The following is a 14,543-nucleotide window of genomic DNA, read 5'->3' on the forward strand; positions in this document are numbered from 1 at the left end:
TTTTAGACTCTAGCAAAGTCCTTGGAAGTGTGAGAGATAAGCAATGCGCCTCTTTACATATCACTCTATGAAAAGATTGAATGTAACTGTTGTTGGTATAATATTTCAGCATTTAGGGCCCAACTTTTAATTTTGCCCAGGGCCACACAACTGGTCTTATTTAGAGCTCTCTAGTATGGAGCCATATATCCTCAATGTGCCACCATGCAGGATCTGTGGGTACCATGAGTATGAAGCTATTAATTCTCCCAGATAGGACTGCTGATGCATGCCAAAACTCTATTTTGCTGTCATTTTTTACATAATCATGAGTGAAAGCCTGAAGGATGCAATGAGTTCAGAAAATCTGTGCAATAGACTATTGATATACTCACCAAGTGACCCCGATGATACAGGATTCGGATGGATTAATTCTGGTGAGTTTTCTTGTATTATGTCCCACAGCTGCCAAAGTGTTTGTGGTTTCATGATATAAAATGGCTGCTCAAGGTTTGCCATTCTGTATTTCCTATATGGTTCGAAAAAATTAAATTCTGGCTTTTTATACCACTGAGGAGAAAATTATATGACATGATGTGAAATAAATAGTATACACAGCAGATAAAAAGCTCAATAAGCATACTCCATAGGGAAACATGGGAGAATTGTCGTGATTTTTTTTTCATGCAACATCATATAAGTGAGAACATCGCAAAAGTGAAGGAAACCATTGAAAATCATTGGTTTTATAATTCTGCGTTTTTACTCACTCTCGCATCGCACTAAAATCACGCAATTTTATCACCAGAGTGAAACTACCTTCAATATCATAGCTGTTTATAAAAGTGAACAGTTAGCAACATGGAACTTCCTTAGCCAATCATTAATCTTTTGAGGGGCCTTTCACAGTGGACGGAACAAGTTTCACAACGCATCACAGGCCGGAGTAAATTCCACACCAATATCTGTAGGCTACCTGTAGACTTTGATGCAGAATTGAACATGGATTAAAACCTGCCTGCAATTCCACATAAAAATCTGTTGTTAGATCCGCAGATTTTGGTGTGGAATTCTGCAGCTGAGGATTCAGTTGCGTCCTTCGGTGTAATTCCATCTTGTGTGAAAGGTCCTTTAGGGTGACTTTTGTTTATTAACTAAATAAGATATCAATGTACTGAAATAAAAGGTATAACAGTTTGATAGAGCAAACGACCAAGAGAAGTTGTACTATAGGCCTCATGTCCACGGGCAAATTAAGAATTAAAATCCGGAGCGTTTTTCCTGCATGTGGATCCACGCCCCATAGGAATGCATTGACCACCCGCGGGTAGATAAATACCCGCGGATGGTATTTAAAAGTGAATTAAAAAATTTCTGGAGCATGGAAAAAAAATGGACATGCTCCATTTTAGTGGGGATCACGAGTGCGGGAGCTCATAGAGCACATAGCTCAATTGATCTCCCGCATGAAAAATAAAAGGCACGGCCCAAATCCGCGTTACAAATCCGCAGCGGATCTGATTTTCCCCGTGGACATGACGCCTAAGGGTCTCCATGGGTAGAATTTTTTTTTAATTATTATTATTATTTGACAATCTTATTTATAATTAACAACTTCATGTTGCAGATTTTTTTTTTCATTTTAGTTTTTTTCTCCTCGCTATCCAGCGATATACAGTATTGTGCAAAATTTGTAGACATATGTGGAAAATATGCTAAAAAACAAATCTTCTACGTTCACTTGCACAAAGTCAGGGATTTTGTAGAACTATGGTCAGGTGTATGATTAACCATTTATGCCAAGCAGATAATAATGATCAGAATTTTGCTTCTTATTTGATTGTTTTTTTAAGTCAGGGGTGACCAAAAAGGCGTCGTCTTGGCATGGTGGATGTTTTCTTCAGACGGCATTCACTGTGTTGGATTAAAAATGTGTTCTAATTAAAAACACTTTAAAAGCTTTTATTTTATTTTTTTTAAGTTTTTCATGTAGTTTTTCAAGCCAAAGCCAGAAGTGGGTACAGCAGGAAAAAGAAGTAGAAGTTCTTCCTTTATATTTTCCATGAAAAAGGGTATTGAAGAGCTGGTTTTGGCCTACCTACCAGAGCAAACCTGCAATATAACACATCCCCTACAATAGAAATGCAAACCAGAAACCAGCTCCTCTGCAGTCGCTCCCACGCACAGACTGGCTAGAAACTGCAACTGATGCACAGGAAAAATGGAGAAAGTCCAGTGTTGAGTTAAAAGCTTTCAATAAAGACTGTTTCTCCATTTTCCTGTACACTCCCTATATAAACTATGAAATAATAAAGCAATCACTGTGTCAGGGATCAAACCGAGGAATTCCTCTACGCCAGTCGGCAGCTCTCTCTGCAGACTATCCAGCTGTTTGGATAGCACCCCTGCTGAGCTTAGCCATGATCTTGTACTCCTGGTCTGGTTCCATGTCCTGCCCTTGCCCTGCTTATGATTAGGCAAACTATAAAAGCCTGGCCCTGTTACTGCTCCAGTGCTCGATTATTGAGCTTCATGCTGGTAGTCTAGCTCCACTTCCAAACCTCATCCTCTATACCTGTGAACTGATACCTCCTGTTATCGACTCCTGGCTCTCCTCTGACTACGCTCTCGGTCTGTATGGGCTCCAATACCAGAGGCTCCAACTCAGAACCAGACTGGTTACATACTGTTTGACAGTAGAAAAAATGGCCACAGCAGCTTCTTTATTAAGTACTCAATATAAAAATTACAACACTCCATAAAAACTCATCATAAACATTACATTGTAAAAGATACACAAAACAATACCCGAAATAATCTCCATCGCAATGCACATACCTGAGGGGTAACAAATCTGTCTAGGGTTGTATACTGCCCATTGATTCTTATATCTGTTCCTGGAGTGATGCCTAAGGGAGCAATCACCCACAATTCAACACTCTGATACCTCCCATGGTCCTCAAAGTTCTACCAAAATAACTACCTTGCAGGACCTCCTTCAACCCAGCTGCCTTAACGGCTTAGGAACAAAATGTAAAATCCTCACCCAACCACAAGGACTCTAATAGGGCTGTTCACTAGTCCCGACACTGTGCAGGAATCGCACACAGTTGCCATTTCCTCCCTTTCCAATTGGCTTCTGCCTCATTGGGTTTTTTTTGCCTTCCTCTGGATCAACAAGGGAGGATGGAAACAGGCAGAACTGGATGGACATTCGTCTTTTTTCAGCCTTGCATGCTATGGTACTATGTTACCTAGCTCCTCCTCTTCCTATTCTTTCTATTGCTAATTAACCCCTCTGGCCCATCTTAACTTTCCTTACATACCACATACTTACTAACAGTCAAGACCCCTAAAAACTCTGTCATGGTCATTCCTACCCTACACTGCACCAGGTCCCCGTCCCTGTATTTCTTTGTGTACCTAATCCTGGCTTTGGCTCAAAAAGCTACTGTAAACATAAGGCTTGAAAAAAATAATGTTCTTGAATACTGCAATAATATTTTCAATAATTCAGCGAATTGTCATTTAGATCTCTGGTTTTAGTCTCCTCTCATTCTAGTATATTAAACATCCACTAACAAGCTGGTGATTTCCACTGATTTCAGCATCCAGTATTGTGGAGGAACCCTTGTCTGTACACGACGTGCAGTCAGTGTTAGTAGCTTCAATGGGGTTTCAATAATATGGACAGAAAAATAACTCTCAGCGCATGATAATTTTACCTGATATGTATCAGCATTATACTGGCCCGGATCCCACAAGACCAATATTCCATCTTTAAATATAGGATCTACCAGGAAATGATGCTCACGCCGTGTAACCACCTGTAACCAAGAGAACAGCACTATTAGAAAAATTCTGAACAAAAATTGTGTTCATGGCAAGACACCACAAAGGAAGCCAAAAAAGGTCCATTGTAGCTGATCGCAAATTTGCCTGAGACCACGAATGTTCTATATATAGGTGAGACAAAGATGGAACTTTTTAGCATAAGTCCAGATTGCTATGATTGGAAGGAAAAGAACCCTACACACCAACACCAAAACCTTACCCTACTGTAAAGCATTGTAGATGGAGCATAGTGATTTGGGGTTGCTTTTCTGTCTCAGGTCCTGGACATCTTGCAGTCTTTAAGGGGGCAATATATTTGTAATGAATAAAGCACTTTTTTCTGTTACAGAGTATCAAATCCCCTGCTTCCAGGGGCGTAACTATAGAGGATGCAGGCCTCTCTTCTCCATATAGGGAACCCAGTACTACAAGTAAAGCATTATAGTTGGGGGCCCTGTTACGAGTTTTGCATCGGGGCCCAGAAGCTTCAAGTTACGCCTCTGCCTGCTTCCTTTCACACTGTTAAACTTCAACATGGCCTGAGCAATGCTATTTTTTGCTCAGTTCTGCTGTCCCTAAGCGGCCACCATTCTTGTATTACTTTATATCTGTGCTGTCATAAATACTGGCTGCATGCCCGAAAACAAGCAAGCAAAACTACCTAGCGTGTCCTTGCTCTAAATCCCCATATATAGTGAATATACAAAGACAATAAAGTTCTATTAAGGTTACCATTGGAAGACAGCGAAGCATTGTGTGCCTACGGGTGGGGATTTGGGTGCTTGTGCATGAGTGGAACATAACTGGCTTGCAGTGCTGGGCAGTAATGGCGACTTCTAGTATACAGCTGTACATACAGTATGTAGGCTGTTAGGGAGCTATGTCCTTCATAACCATCTTTACATTTACCTGTGAATTTATTAGACGGAATGTAGTTTTCGATCCCACATCAGTCTCAAAGCCTTTTGTAGGTGCAGCATTGAACCTTATAACAGCATCATGGGAGTCTGTAAATGCAAAAAGACCACCTGTAGTAAATTTCCAATTAATTTTATTCTTTATTTGCATGGGGGCGTCTATCTGTTGATTTCATAGGGTGGAAGATAGTAGAGTTGTCTGCCTTCAGAACATATATACATGTAACACATCTATACTATAAGTGTCAATAGAACAATGCTAGCAGATAAACAGTTGTGATCAAAACTACAAACATGCTCTTTGATTCCTATGATTTTACATATTAGGATATAATTAAAAATATCTGGTCCTTAAAAGGTCTTAAAGTCTCATTTAACGCAATGATTATTGGTCAAGATTCGCTAAAACGATGCCTTTTGTGCAATAATCATTGTGTGTAAATGCTACCATCATGCACTTTTCGTTTGAACAATGATTTTTAGTTCAGCATAAAAACCATCCTTCAGACCACACTTTGAGAGCAGGAGATAACACTGATATTCTCTGTGCAGCTGAAAACAGACTCCAGGCTGTTATCTCCATGGGAGCTGGAGATTACATTGTTTTCTCTTAGCAGCCTCTGGCTGAACAATACAGCTAATTACAGAGCTCAGACCTCCTGTTGAGTTCTGCAACAGCTCCCAGAGGCTCTTTTGCATTAGTGCCTATTAGTACTTTATGCAAAATGATCGCTCAAAACTGTCATTCTTATCTTTTGCATGTAAATTGGGCTTTAGTTGAACAATAAAACATTGTGTGTCATTGTTTAAGAAAAACTAAGTCAAAATGCAGAAGTAGTTGGGGGGCGGAGCCTGACCACTGAGGAGAATGGCCGTGTGAGAGGTTAGCTCCCGCGGCAAGACTCCGTTACAGGACCTCCAGCAGCAACCAGCAGCACAGGAATGAGGAGAGTCGGGAGGGAGAGAGGACCGGAGCCTTCAGGGACGCCGCGGGTGAGCAGTTAACAGTCGGACATGCAGCGATACCTAAAAGAGAAGAGTTCCCGCTCACCGCTGTTCCCAGCAAAGATGGCGCCGGCCCAGCTATCGGCCGCAGCTCACAGTAAGGAGGGGGAGGAGGGGGCTGCCTCGGACAGCGAGGACGGTGAAGCTGTATCCAGAGGCTTCATGAAAGACCTTATTATGAAAGCCCTGAGCCCCATCATGTCAGAGCTGGGGGAAATCAAGGAAGACATCAAGCACCTGGGTAGAAGAGTAGAGGACCTGGAGACTTCTTCCTCCACCATTAATACACATGCCACGGAGGTAGAGCGCACCCTGTGAGAACATCATAATCACATTAACAAAGCCCTCTTGATGCAGGAGGACCTAGAGAATAGAAACAGACAATCTAATGTACGCATCAAAGGGCTACCGGAGTCGTGGGCTGCGGACTGCCTCCACAAGGTAACTAAAGAGATCTTCTCACTCCTCCTTGGTGCAGAGAGAGCAGCCCCCATCATGATTGAAAGGGTCCATAGAGCCCTCAGACCCCCCCTGCGAATACAGAGCCCCCACGGGATGTCATCTGCAAAGTCCTTTCATTTCAGGACGCTTTCGCAATCCTAAGGGCGGCCAGAAACTACAGAGACTTGAAATATGCGGAGGCCTCTATACAGATTTTCCAGGACCTGGCCCCGTCTACCCTGGCTAAGCGCCGCCTTCTCCGTCCACTACTAGATGCGTTGAGAGAAAGGGGGATTAAATACGCCTGGCTGTTTCCCTTCGGTCTAGGCATATCCCACAAGGGCCGAAGACTGAACATCCGTGACCCAGAGGACCTCCAGGCTTGCTGGCAGTTTCTCGAGATGGAGCCGCTAGATCTACCATGCTGGCTTCCTTTGCCGGAGATGCCAAAATTTACAAATCTACCTTCTGCAACCGCCTGGAGCCTGGCACCCCCGGCAAAATCACCTAAGAGTAAGAAGAAAAAGAGTCGAGACCCCACCCTTGCAGGAGATTTGCTGTTTGGGCAAAAATTTCCCCCTGCCTGACCTCGGTTCGCAAGGCTGGGACCGCTGTACCGCGGATGGACTGAACGTGTTCAGACCCACCAAGGGACCTTGACGAACTTTGGGACCACCCCCCCCCCCCCCGCTACCTCTTATCTCTTTGGGAAAGGTCGTAGCACCCTCTACGGTCTCCTGAAAGTACCAGCCTACGGTTATCTTGCAGTTTTCACTCCCCCCCCCCCTTGCTCTTTTGCTCTCTCCCCTCCTCCCCTCTCTCCTCCCATTCTAATTCAAGTCTGTCTTTATAACTGGTTTCAAGAGGTTTACTTTAAATGGTCCTCAGGAGTCGTCCAGGGCAGGCTTTGTGCATCGCGGTCTCCATCTGGTCAGCCGAGAGCTCCAGTATCCACTTTAGGGGTGGACACCGCTCTGCACACCACCCCCATTGACCGTCCTAGGACGAATTGGTCTTTTCCTTTTTAATATTGTTGTTTCTCATCGCAGTGTTACTTCCCTTCTGTGTCCTACACCTCCCTTCAGTGTCTGTTCCTAACCTCCCCCCACAGCCTTCCCCCCCCCCCCACTGATAATCCGCCTGGTGTCTTACTGAGCATTTTGATTCCTTTTTCAACAACAGCGTGCCTTTTGGACTCACGATGCCTCCTCCGCCACCTGCTGTAGATGACTGCTTCCGTCTCTCCTCGTTTAACGTGAGAGGGCTCAACTCACCCTTTAAAAGACACAACGTAGTGCAACTTCTGAGAAAGTATGGCACCAAGATCGCCTTCCTACAAGAGACCCACTACAAGGAGGGTAAGTGCCTCTCTTTGCCGGGTTGACAGTTCCCACAGGGCTTCCACAACCCCCACCCGACATCCGCCTCAAAAGGAGTCGCCATTTTGTTTCATAAGTCCACCACATTTAAGTGCGAGGCACAACACACCGACGGTGAGGGCAGAGCCATTTTCCTGAGAGTTTACCCTGGCCAATCTTTACACCCCTAATTCTAATCAAGTGGCGTGGCTGGTGGGGCAGTTGGAGACTCTCAGAGAATTCGCGGTAGGCCCTATCATTTTAGGAGGGGACCTGAACCTGACATTAAACCCCCTGCTTGACTCGTCAGTCGGGCGCTCCCAAATATCACACCCTAAGTTGAGACGCCTACGGAGATGCCTCTCGGAGTTGGGCTTGATTGATGCCTGGCGTCAATGCTCACCCTCCACTAAAGATTTCACCTACTTCTCACACGTACATGCCTCGTTTCAGAGGTTGGACTATTTTCTCATAGCCTCTACCCTTCTCCCAATGTTGATAGATTCCTCTATTGCCACCACCACTGTGTCTGACCACGCGCCGTTGCACGTGGACCTTAGACCCCTATGCAACTCCCCCCGGGAGTGGAGATGGAGGCTGAATACCTCCCTCCTAGACTCCGAGGTTGATAAAACTGAGATCTCCAAGCAATTAAAAGAATTCTTCGAGCTTAACGGGGGCAGCGAACAATCGGTCCCAGTGGTGTGGGAAACGCATAAAGCGTTTATCAGAGGCTCATTGATAGCTCTCGGAGCCAGGAAAAAGAAAAATCAACAAAAAGAAATAGACGACCTCCTGAAGCGTATAGCTAAGTTAGAATATACCACTAAACTCTCCGCTAGTAAAGAAAACCTCTCCAAACTCTCAGACATCAGAAAAGAATTAAATCTCTGTCTAGAAACGAGATTCAACAAAAGGTGTCTATACCTTAAACATATAGCATTTGCTCAAGGCAATAGAGGCAGCAAATATATGACTGCCATGATCAAGAAAGCCCGCACCAAGAACCAAATTGACTCAATAAAAACACACTTAGGCACCCGAGCCACTTCATCCCCAGACATCGCAGCTGAATTTCAACATTTCTACTCCCAACTTTACAACCTACGCCCGCAACAGGACCAAAATGAGATAGACGAATCTGACAAGCAAATAAAGGAATTCCTAAAAAAGCTTTCTTTCCCCAAACTAGACCCAGAAATAGCCAACCAACTCATGGCCCCTGTTACGGAAACGGAAGTTGACGAAGTCCTAAACTCCTCCCCTCCGGGCAAAAGCCCTGGCCCCGACGGCCTTCCCCTCATTTATTATAAATCCTTCCGCTCCACGCTAGTACCGCGCCTTACAGAAATGTTCAATGCTCTCCTAGGTGGTGGCGCTCTTCCGAGACAAACTCAGGAGGCCCACATCACGTTAATTTTGAAAGAGAGCAAAGACTCAGAGATGTGCGGCAGCTACCGTCCCATTTCTCTTATTAACGTGAACGCCAAATTATGGGCCAAACTCCTTGCCAAGCGCATGGAAGCCCACATTCCTAACCTGGTGGAGAGGGAGCAGGCCGGGTTTGTGAAGGGGAGGGAAGGGAGGGAAAATTGCATCCGCGTCCTCCACGCAATGCAGTATGCCCACGCAAATAGAATCCCACTCGCCTTAGTAAGTACCGATGCCGAAAAGGCATTCGATAGAGTCGACTGGCAATACATGAAATCGGTCCTACTCCACTTTAACTTTCCCCCCTCCTTTGTCGCGGCCATCTTTTCCCTGTATGCCGAACCTTTCGCCAGATTGAAAATAAATAACATTCTCTCCCCCCCTTTCGAAATAAAAAATGGCACACGCCAAGGCTGCCCTCTATCCCCTACCCTGTTTATCCTAGCCCTGGAACCCTTGCTCCAGTTCATCAGGATGGACCAGGAGATACGGGGACTTACAGTAGGAGACCAGTCTTTGTCTGCAGCCGCCTTTGCAGACGATATCATCTTCCTAATCACGAACCCGGAAACGGGCCTCCCCAGACTCACCACCTGCTTGGAGCAGTTCGGGAGTCTCAAACTTTAAAATAAATTTTAACAAATCAACGGTTCTCAACGTCTCGATCCCAAGGGCTCGCTGCGCGAACCTGATGTCTGTCTCCCCGTTCTTCTGGTCCAATACTGCAATAGATTTCCTGGGAGTAAGGTTGACAAGGAAGATAGAAGATCTTTTCGCAGCCAACTTCCCCCCACTAATTTCTAAAATTAAAACCTTTCTACACAACTATGATCTCCCCTATATCTCCTGGTTTGGGAGGAGAAATATAATAAAATTCTACATATTCCCAACTATTTTGTACCAAATCCGGTCCCTCCCGATCCACCTACCAGCACACTTCTTTAATACCCTCCGCAAGATGTTCATTAAGTATATTTGGAGACAAAAGGGTTCCAGGCTGCCGTACAGCCTTATGATAAAGAGGAGAGAGGAAGGAGGAATGGGACTGCCGAACATCTCTGACTTCTACGTCTCATCTCATATTAGCTATTGGTTGAGATTGACTATGCCAGCAGGAGACCCCTTCCTGTTCCGGATGATCACGGCCATGTATGGACCCTCTTTGCTGGAGACCTTGTGGTTCCCCAAAAAAGCTGTTTATAGAAACAGGAACTACAATATGCTCCTGAGGGGCCCCAGTGAGGCTTGGGACTCTCGAGCCGAAGTGCTAGCGCCACCCCCCTCTCCAGTTTCCCCATTATGCTCTCTCCCCACCTTGGTGGGCCTTCCGCCGGACCCCTGCTCGGCCAGGCTCTGGCAAAAACTTAGCAGCAAGTCCTTAAGCGGCCTTCAGTCCCTGATCCACCTAAACCCTGGGGAGATAGTGGAGTCTCTACTGCCCGACCAGCCTCTGCCCTTTCTCCAACAAGCCCAAATTGAGGGTGTAATCAAAGATTTAAAGAAAACTTTCACATCTACAAGACCCCTCACAGCCTTTGAGAGGGCGGTAGGGCAAACAGCGCGTCCGCTGGAAGAATCGCATGCCTTCGCAAGTTTTGCTTTCCGCCGTCCTCAACCTCTAAGCCCGCGTTCATCTCCTCATGGGAGAAGGAGCTAAATATTACTCTGCCCTCCTCGGATACTCAATTAATCTTAAAGTTCACATATGGACTTTCCTCGTACATCATCAATCAAGAAGCCCACTATAAGCTGTTAGTCCGCTGGTATAGGACTCCGCAGTGGTTGGCCGACCACAAGCTTGCGTCCACCAGCAAATGCTGGAGATGCGAGAATGGCGCAGGCTCATACCTCCATATTTGGTGGTCCTGTCCTCTCCTGTTGACCTTCTGGCAAAAGATAGCTGACTCGCTTAAAAGAATTCTACCCAACTTTACATTGACTCCGGAGGTGATGTTCTTGTGGAGGCCCGCTGGGGACTTTAGCCCCATGAGGCACAGATTATTGGCACATAATTGACGGGGCCAAGGCACTTATCCCCCTCCCCTGTGGTTGCAGGAATCTCCCCCCCCCCCCCTCTTCTCTCAGTGGAGGGATAGAATGGACCGGACCTACAATTTGGAGGAACTCTCCAGCTGGCCAAACGGTTCTCATGAGAAATTCCTCGAAACTTGGGGCCCATGGCGCAGAATACGCTTGGAGCTCCCTCGCTAGCCCCTCGCGTGGGGGGAGACGGAGGCTAGAAGTCTCGGTTCAGGTTTCTTTTGAGAGGCCACCTTCACAGAGTGAGAATGCCAGCACAGATCACACTTAAATTTCCCCCCCTCTATACTCTTCCCTGACCCCCCCCTTCCCTGTAGTAAGTCTTTGTCTGTCCATACGTTTGTCGAGACTTGGTCTTATATATGCATAAAGGACGGATCAGGTCCATTGCTGTTTGCTGCAAACCTGGCCGCTTGCTCTGCCAGGGACCTTACATTTCTGACCTGTCGGTTTATATTTTGTTATGTACCCTCTGTTAAAAACTCAATAAAATTTTGGATTAAAAAAAAAAAAATGCAGAAGTAGTTTGTGAAAAATTAAGTACAGCCTTACAACTTTCATAGGAATTAACTGTGACCATCTCTAAAAAAGCAGTACATGTGACCACCTCTATAAAAGCAGATGTTTTGGCTGTTTGCTGCTCTGGAGTATTCAGGTGTGTACTAACACAGTGTCAAAGTGAAAAGACATCAGCAATGATCTTAGAGAGACAATCATTACTGCCCATCAATCAGTAAAGAGTTATAAAACCTATTTCCAAACAATTTGGAGTCTATCATTCTGCAGTGAGAAAGATTAGTCACAAGTGGAAAACTGTTTACAATCTTTCCAGGGGTGGGCATCCATCAATTTTCACCCAGAGGCCAGATTTTGCAATACTCAGAGAAACTGCAAAAACCCAAGATTTATATTACAGACTATAAAAGCCTCAGTATATTAAATGTTCAAGTTCATGATGCAACACCACAGAGGGATGACCCTGGACACTTGACTACAGTGTAGAGCTGGGAGGGTTAAGTATTGGCTTGTCACGGCGGCAATCACCAGGCTCTGGTCCCAGAGGGATGACATGTAGCCAAGGCCAGAGCAGGACTGCAGGACACCTTTGACACCTCTAGGATAGGGAATGCCAATATTCGGGTTGATGGGGGTAGAAGTAGTTATCACTGTTCCCACACACTGGTATGCTATGCGGTGGTGAAAAGAACACAGAGTTGCGTATAGTACCTGGGGTCCCCATGAGCGGTTAGGGCCTGGTATAACTTTACTTGAAGAAATAACTTTCACAAACAATTATTCAAGGCAATGCAGGTACAATTCTCTTAAGTGGAAGTAGACTAGATCTCAGAGGTCAGGGAGGATACACAGGATTTCTTTTTTTTCTTTTAACACACCCATTGATATAATGGATGATTCTGGTCCAGGAATCACACCAGATTAGGACATGCTGTGATTTTTTTATCAGTCCATGAAATAAATTGCACATATGAACACACACATTTACTTTAATGGGGCCGAGTGCTATCTGAGCTCTGTCAGTATCAAACTCGGTCGTTAAAATCATCTCTGAGAATAAACCCGACATTTATGCCAGAACTTGAGTCTAAAGTACACTTACAGCTTCACAACAGGCACTTATGTGTTTGGGGGTATTTTTTTCAAGGAAAATATTGCACATTTTTTTCGGCAAATTTGGCACAATTTTAAATGCAGTTTTTAATTCTATACAATTTCTACCAAAATCAAACATAAACTGAAAAAGTTAAATGTGGCCCCTGTCAATCCCCCATCATGAAGAAATAATCACATTTTGCTTTACCTGTTTGCAAAATCCGGGTACTACACATGTTCTTCCAAAGATGAATAATTAAAGGGGTTATTTAGTTACCAGACAACATTCCACCTATAGTGCCCACTGTGCTAAAATATCAAAAGGAGCTGTACTTACCTATCAGCTGCCACTGCAATCCGATAAAGCAACAAAACCATTTTCCCAGTGTTTGTTTTGGAAGATGTGATTACCGGAAATCACTTGACCACTACAGCCAATCAGAGGCTGCAGCATCACCATCTGGTGCCATGATGCCAGAAATTTAGAAAAAAAGTTGCTGCAGTGGTCAAAGGATTTTCGATGATGACATCTTACACAACAGACATTGGGAGGATGACGGGGCTGTAGTGATAGACCAAACAACCCCTGTAAAGGACTGTTGCACTCACCTATCTCTTGCCCAAGCCTTGAACCTTTCATAGATCCGGCTGAAGATACTACAGCACATCGTTTTAGTTTCCCTACGACCTCATGAATATCCTTGTTGGGTAGATACTGACTCCAATTTCGGGCACTATCAGGTAAGTCAGAACTCTTCAGCATTGTCATGTTGACCCTGTGTTTCAGCTGGCATAGAAGGTCATGTGTGCTATGATTCTGGTTGATTTTGCCTTTGAATTTGACTTTGTAGATGTTCATTGATTGGTAATTGTTTTTCACTTTCTTTAGTCTTAGGTTAAGACTAAGATCGCTGTGACTCATCTGCTTCTCCCACAGTTTGGCTTTATTGTTTATAGATTTCATGAGTTTTGGTAAGACCGATGTCTGTTCTTTCTTTGGTGCTTCAGTGACTTTCTTTGTACTGCTTTCAGTCGGAGAAACAAGTAATGGTTTATATTCCTTGCTGATGGTAAATGTATGCAGCTTCTCCATAGGAGTGGGAAAATACCATGGACGATGTTTTAAAATACTCATATAAATAACACAGGAAATGCCGACGGTCAGAGAAGTGATGAGACCTAGTATTCTAAAGATATGAAGCATGACAACAGGTACGAGGAGGATGAAGAGAGATGGTCTTCAATGTCTACAAAACAAAAATATTCAATGTATTCATACTGACTAAATTATTATTATCTACATTTATATACTTTTACCCATGGAACATTCCATCGAAAAAAAGTCTCTTCAATCACAATCAGTACCCCCCGTTCCTGAGAAACATCTACATGTAGAACTTACAATGTTAATATTAACATGAACAATGGAAAAAGAGTCTAGACTAGCGCAAGCAACTCCTTACAAGGGTTGAACCCAAACTGACTTTTATCACCTACCTTATGGATAGGTGATAAAGTCAATTTTGGTATAACACCTTTAATTAATCTCTATTAACATTATACCATGTTCTGCGTATTGAGGGTTAGTCTATTCAGGCATTTCAAGGGTCTACAGTCTCAGCACCATCATTCTTGGTCTAACTGCTAATGATTATGATATACCTTAGTGTAAACTACTGCTCTTGGGCTGTGTTATAGAGACAACATCTCTTCTGTTCTCAGCTATGAATCTGGAAATTTGAGGGTGAGAAAGTTGGATAAAATCTCGACCTATATTACTTAGGGTTCTGGCCCGCCCGCCTCTGTTCACAATAGACAGGCAGTCATTCATGAATGGGCAACACAGAGAATAGTACTGTTCCGTAGATCCCTGTGATCTGGGGAAACACATCCATTTCATTTAAATTCTACCATTTATATCTACCTT

General features: G+C 44.3%; 1 protein-coding gene across 5 annotated transcripts in view; it reads right to left on the reverse strand.

The window, feature by feature from the left end:
* The window catches only part of LOC136623851 (beta-galactoside alpha-2,6-sialyltransferase 1-like), an 80,572-nt gene that overhangs the window by 24,013 nt on the left and 42,016 nt on the right, over positions 1 to 14,543 (reverse strand). For all 5 annotated transcript variants that reach the window (XM_066598217.1, XM_066598213.1, XM_066598215.1 and 2 more), the window contains 4 exons: positions 13,226 to 13,863; positions 4,723 to 4,820; positions 3,705 to 3,806; positions 375 to 549 (listed from right to left, as the gene is read on the reverse strand). In XM_066598217.1, the coding sequence (XP_066454314.1) occupies positions 375 to 549; positions 3,705 to 3,806; positions 4,723 to 4,820; positions 13,226 to 13,820 (970 nt within the window). In that variant the 5' untranslated portion in view covers positions 13,821 to 13,863. The remainder of the gene's footprint in view (positions 1 to 374; positions 550 to 3,704; positions 3,807 to 4,722; positions 4,821 to 13,225; positions 13,864 to 14,543) is intronic.

Source organism: Eleutherodactylus coqui, chromosome 1, assembly GCF_035609145.1.
Source record: "Eleutherodactylus coqui strain aEleCoq1 chromosome 1, aEleCoq1.hap1, whole genome shotgun sequence".
In the NCBI taxonomy this organism is placed as follows: Eukaryota; Metazoa; Chordata; class Amphibia; order Anura; family Eleutherodactylidae; genus Eleutherodactylus; species Eleutherodactylus coqui.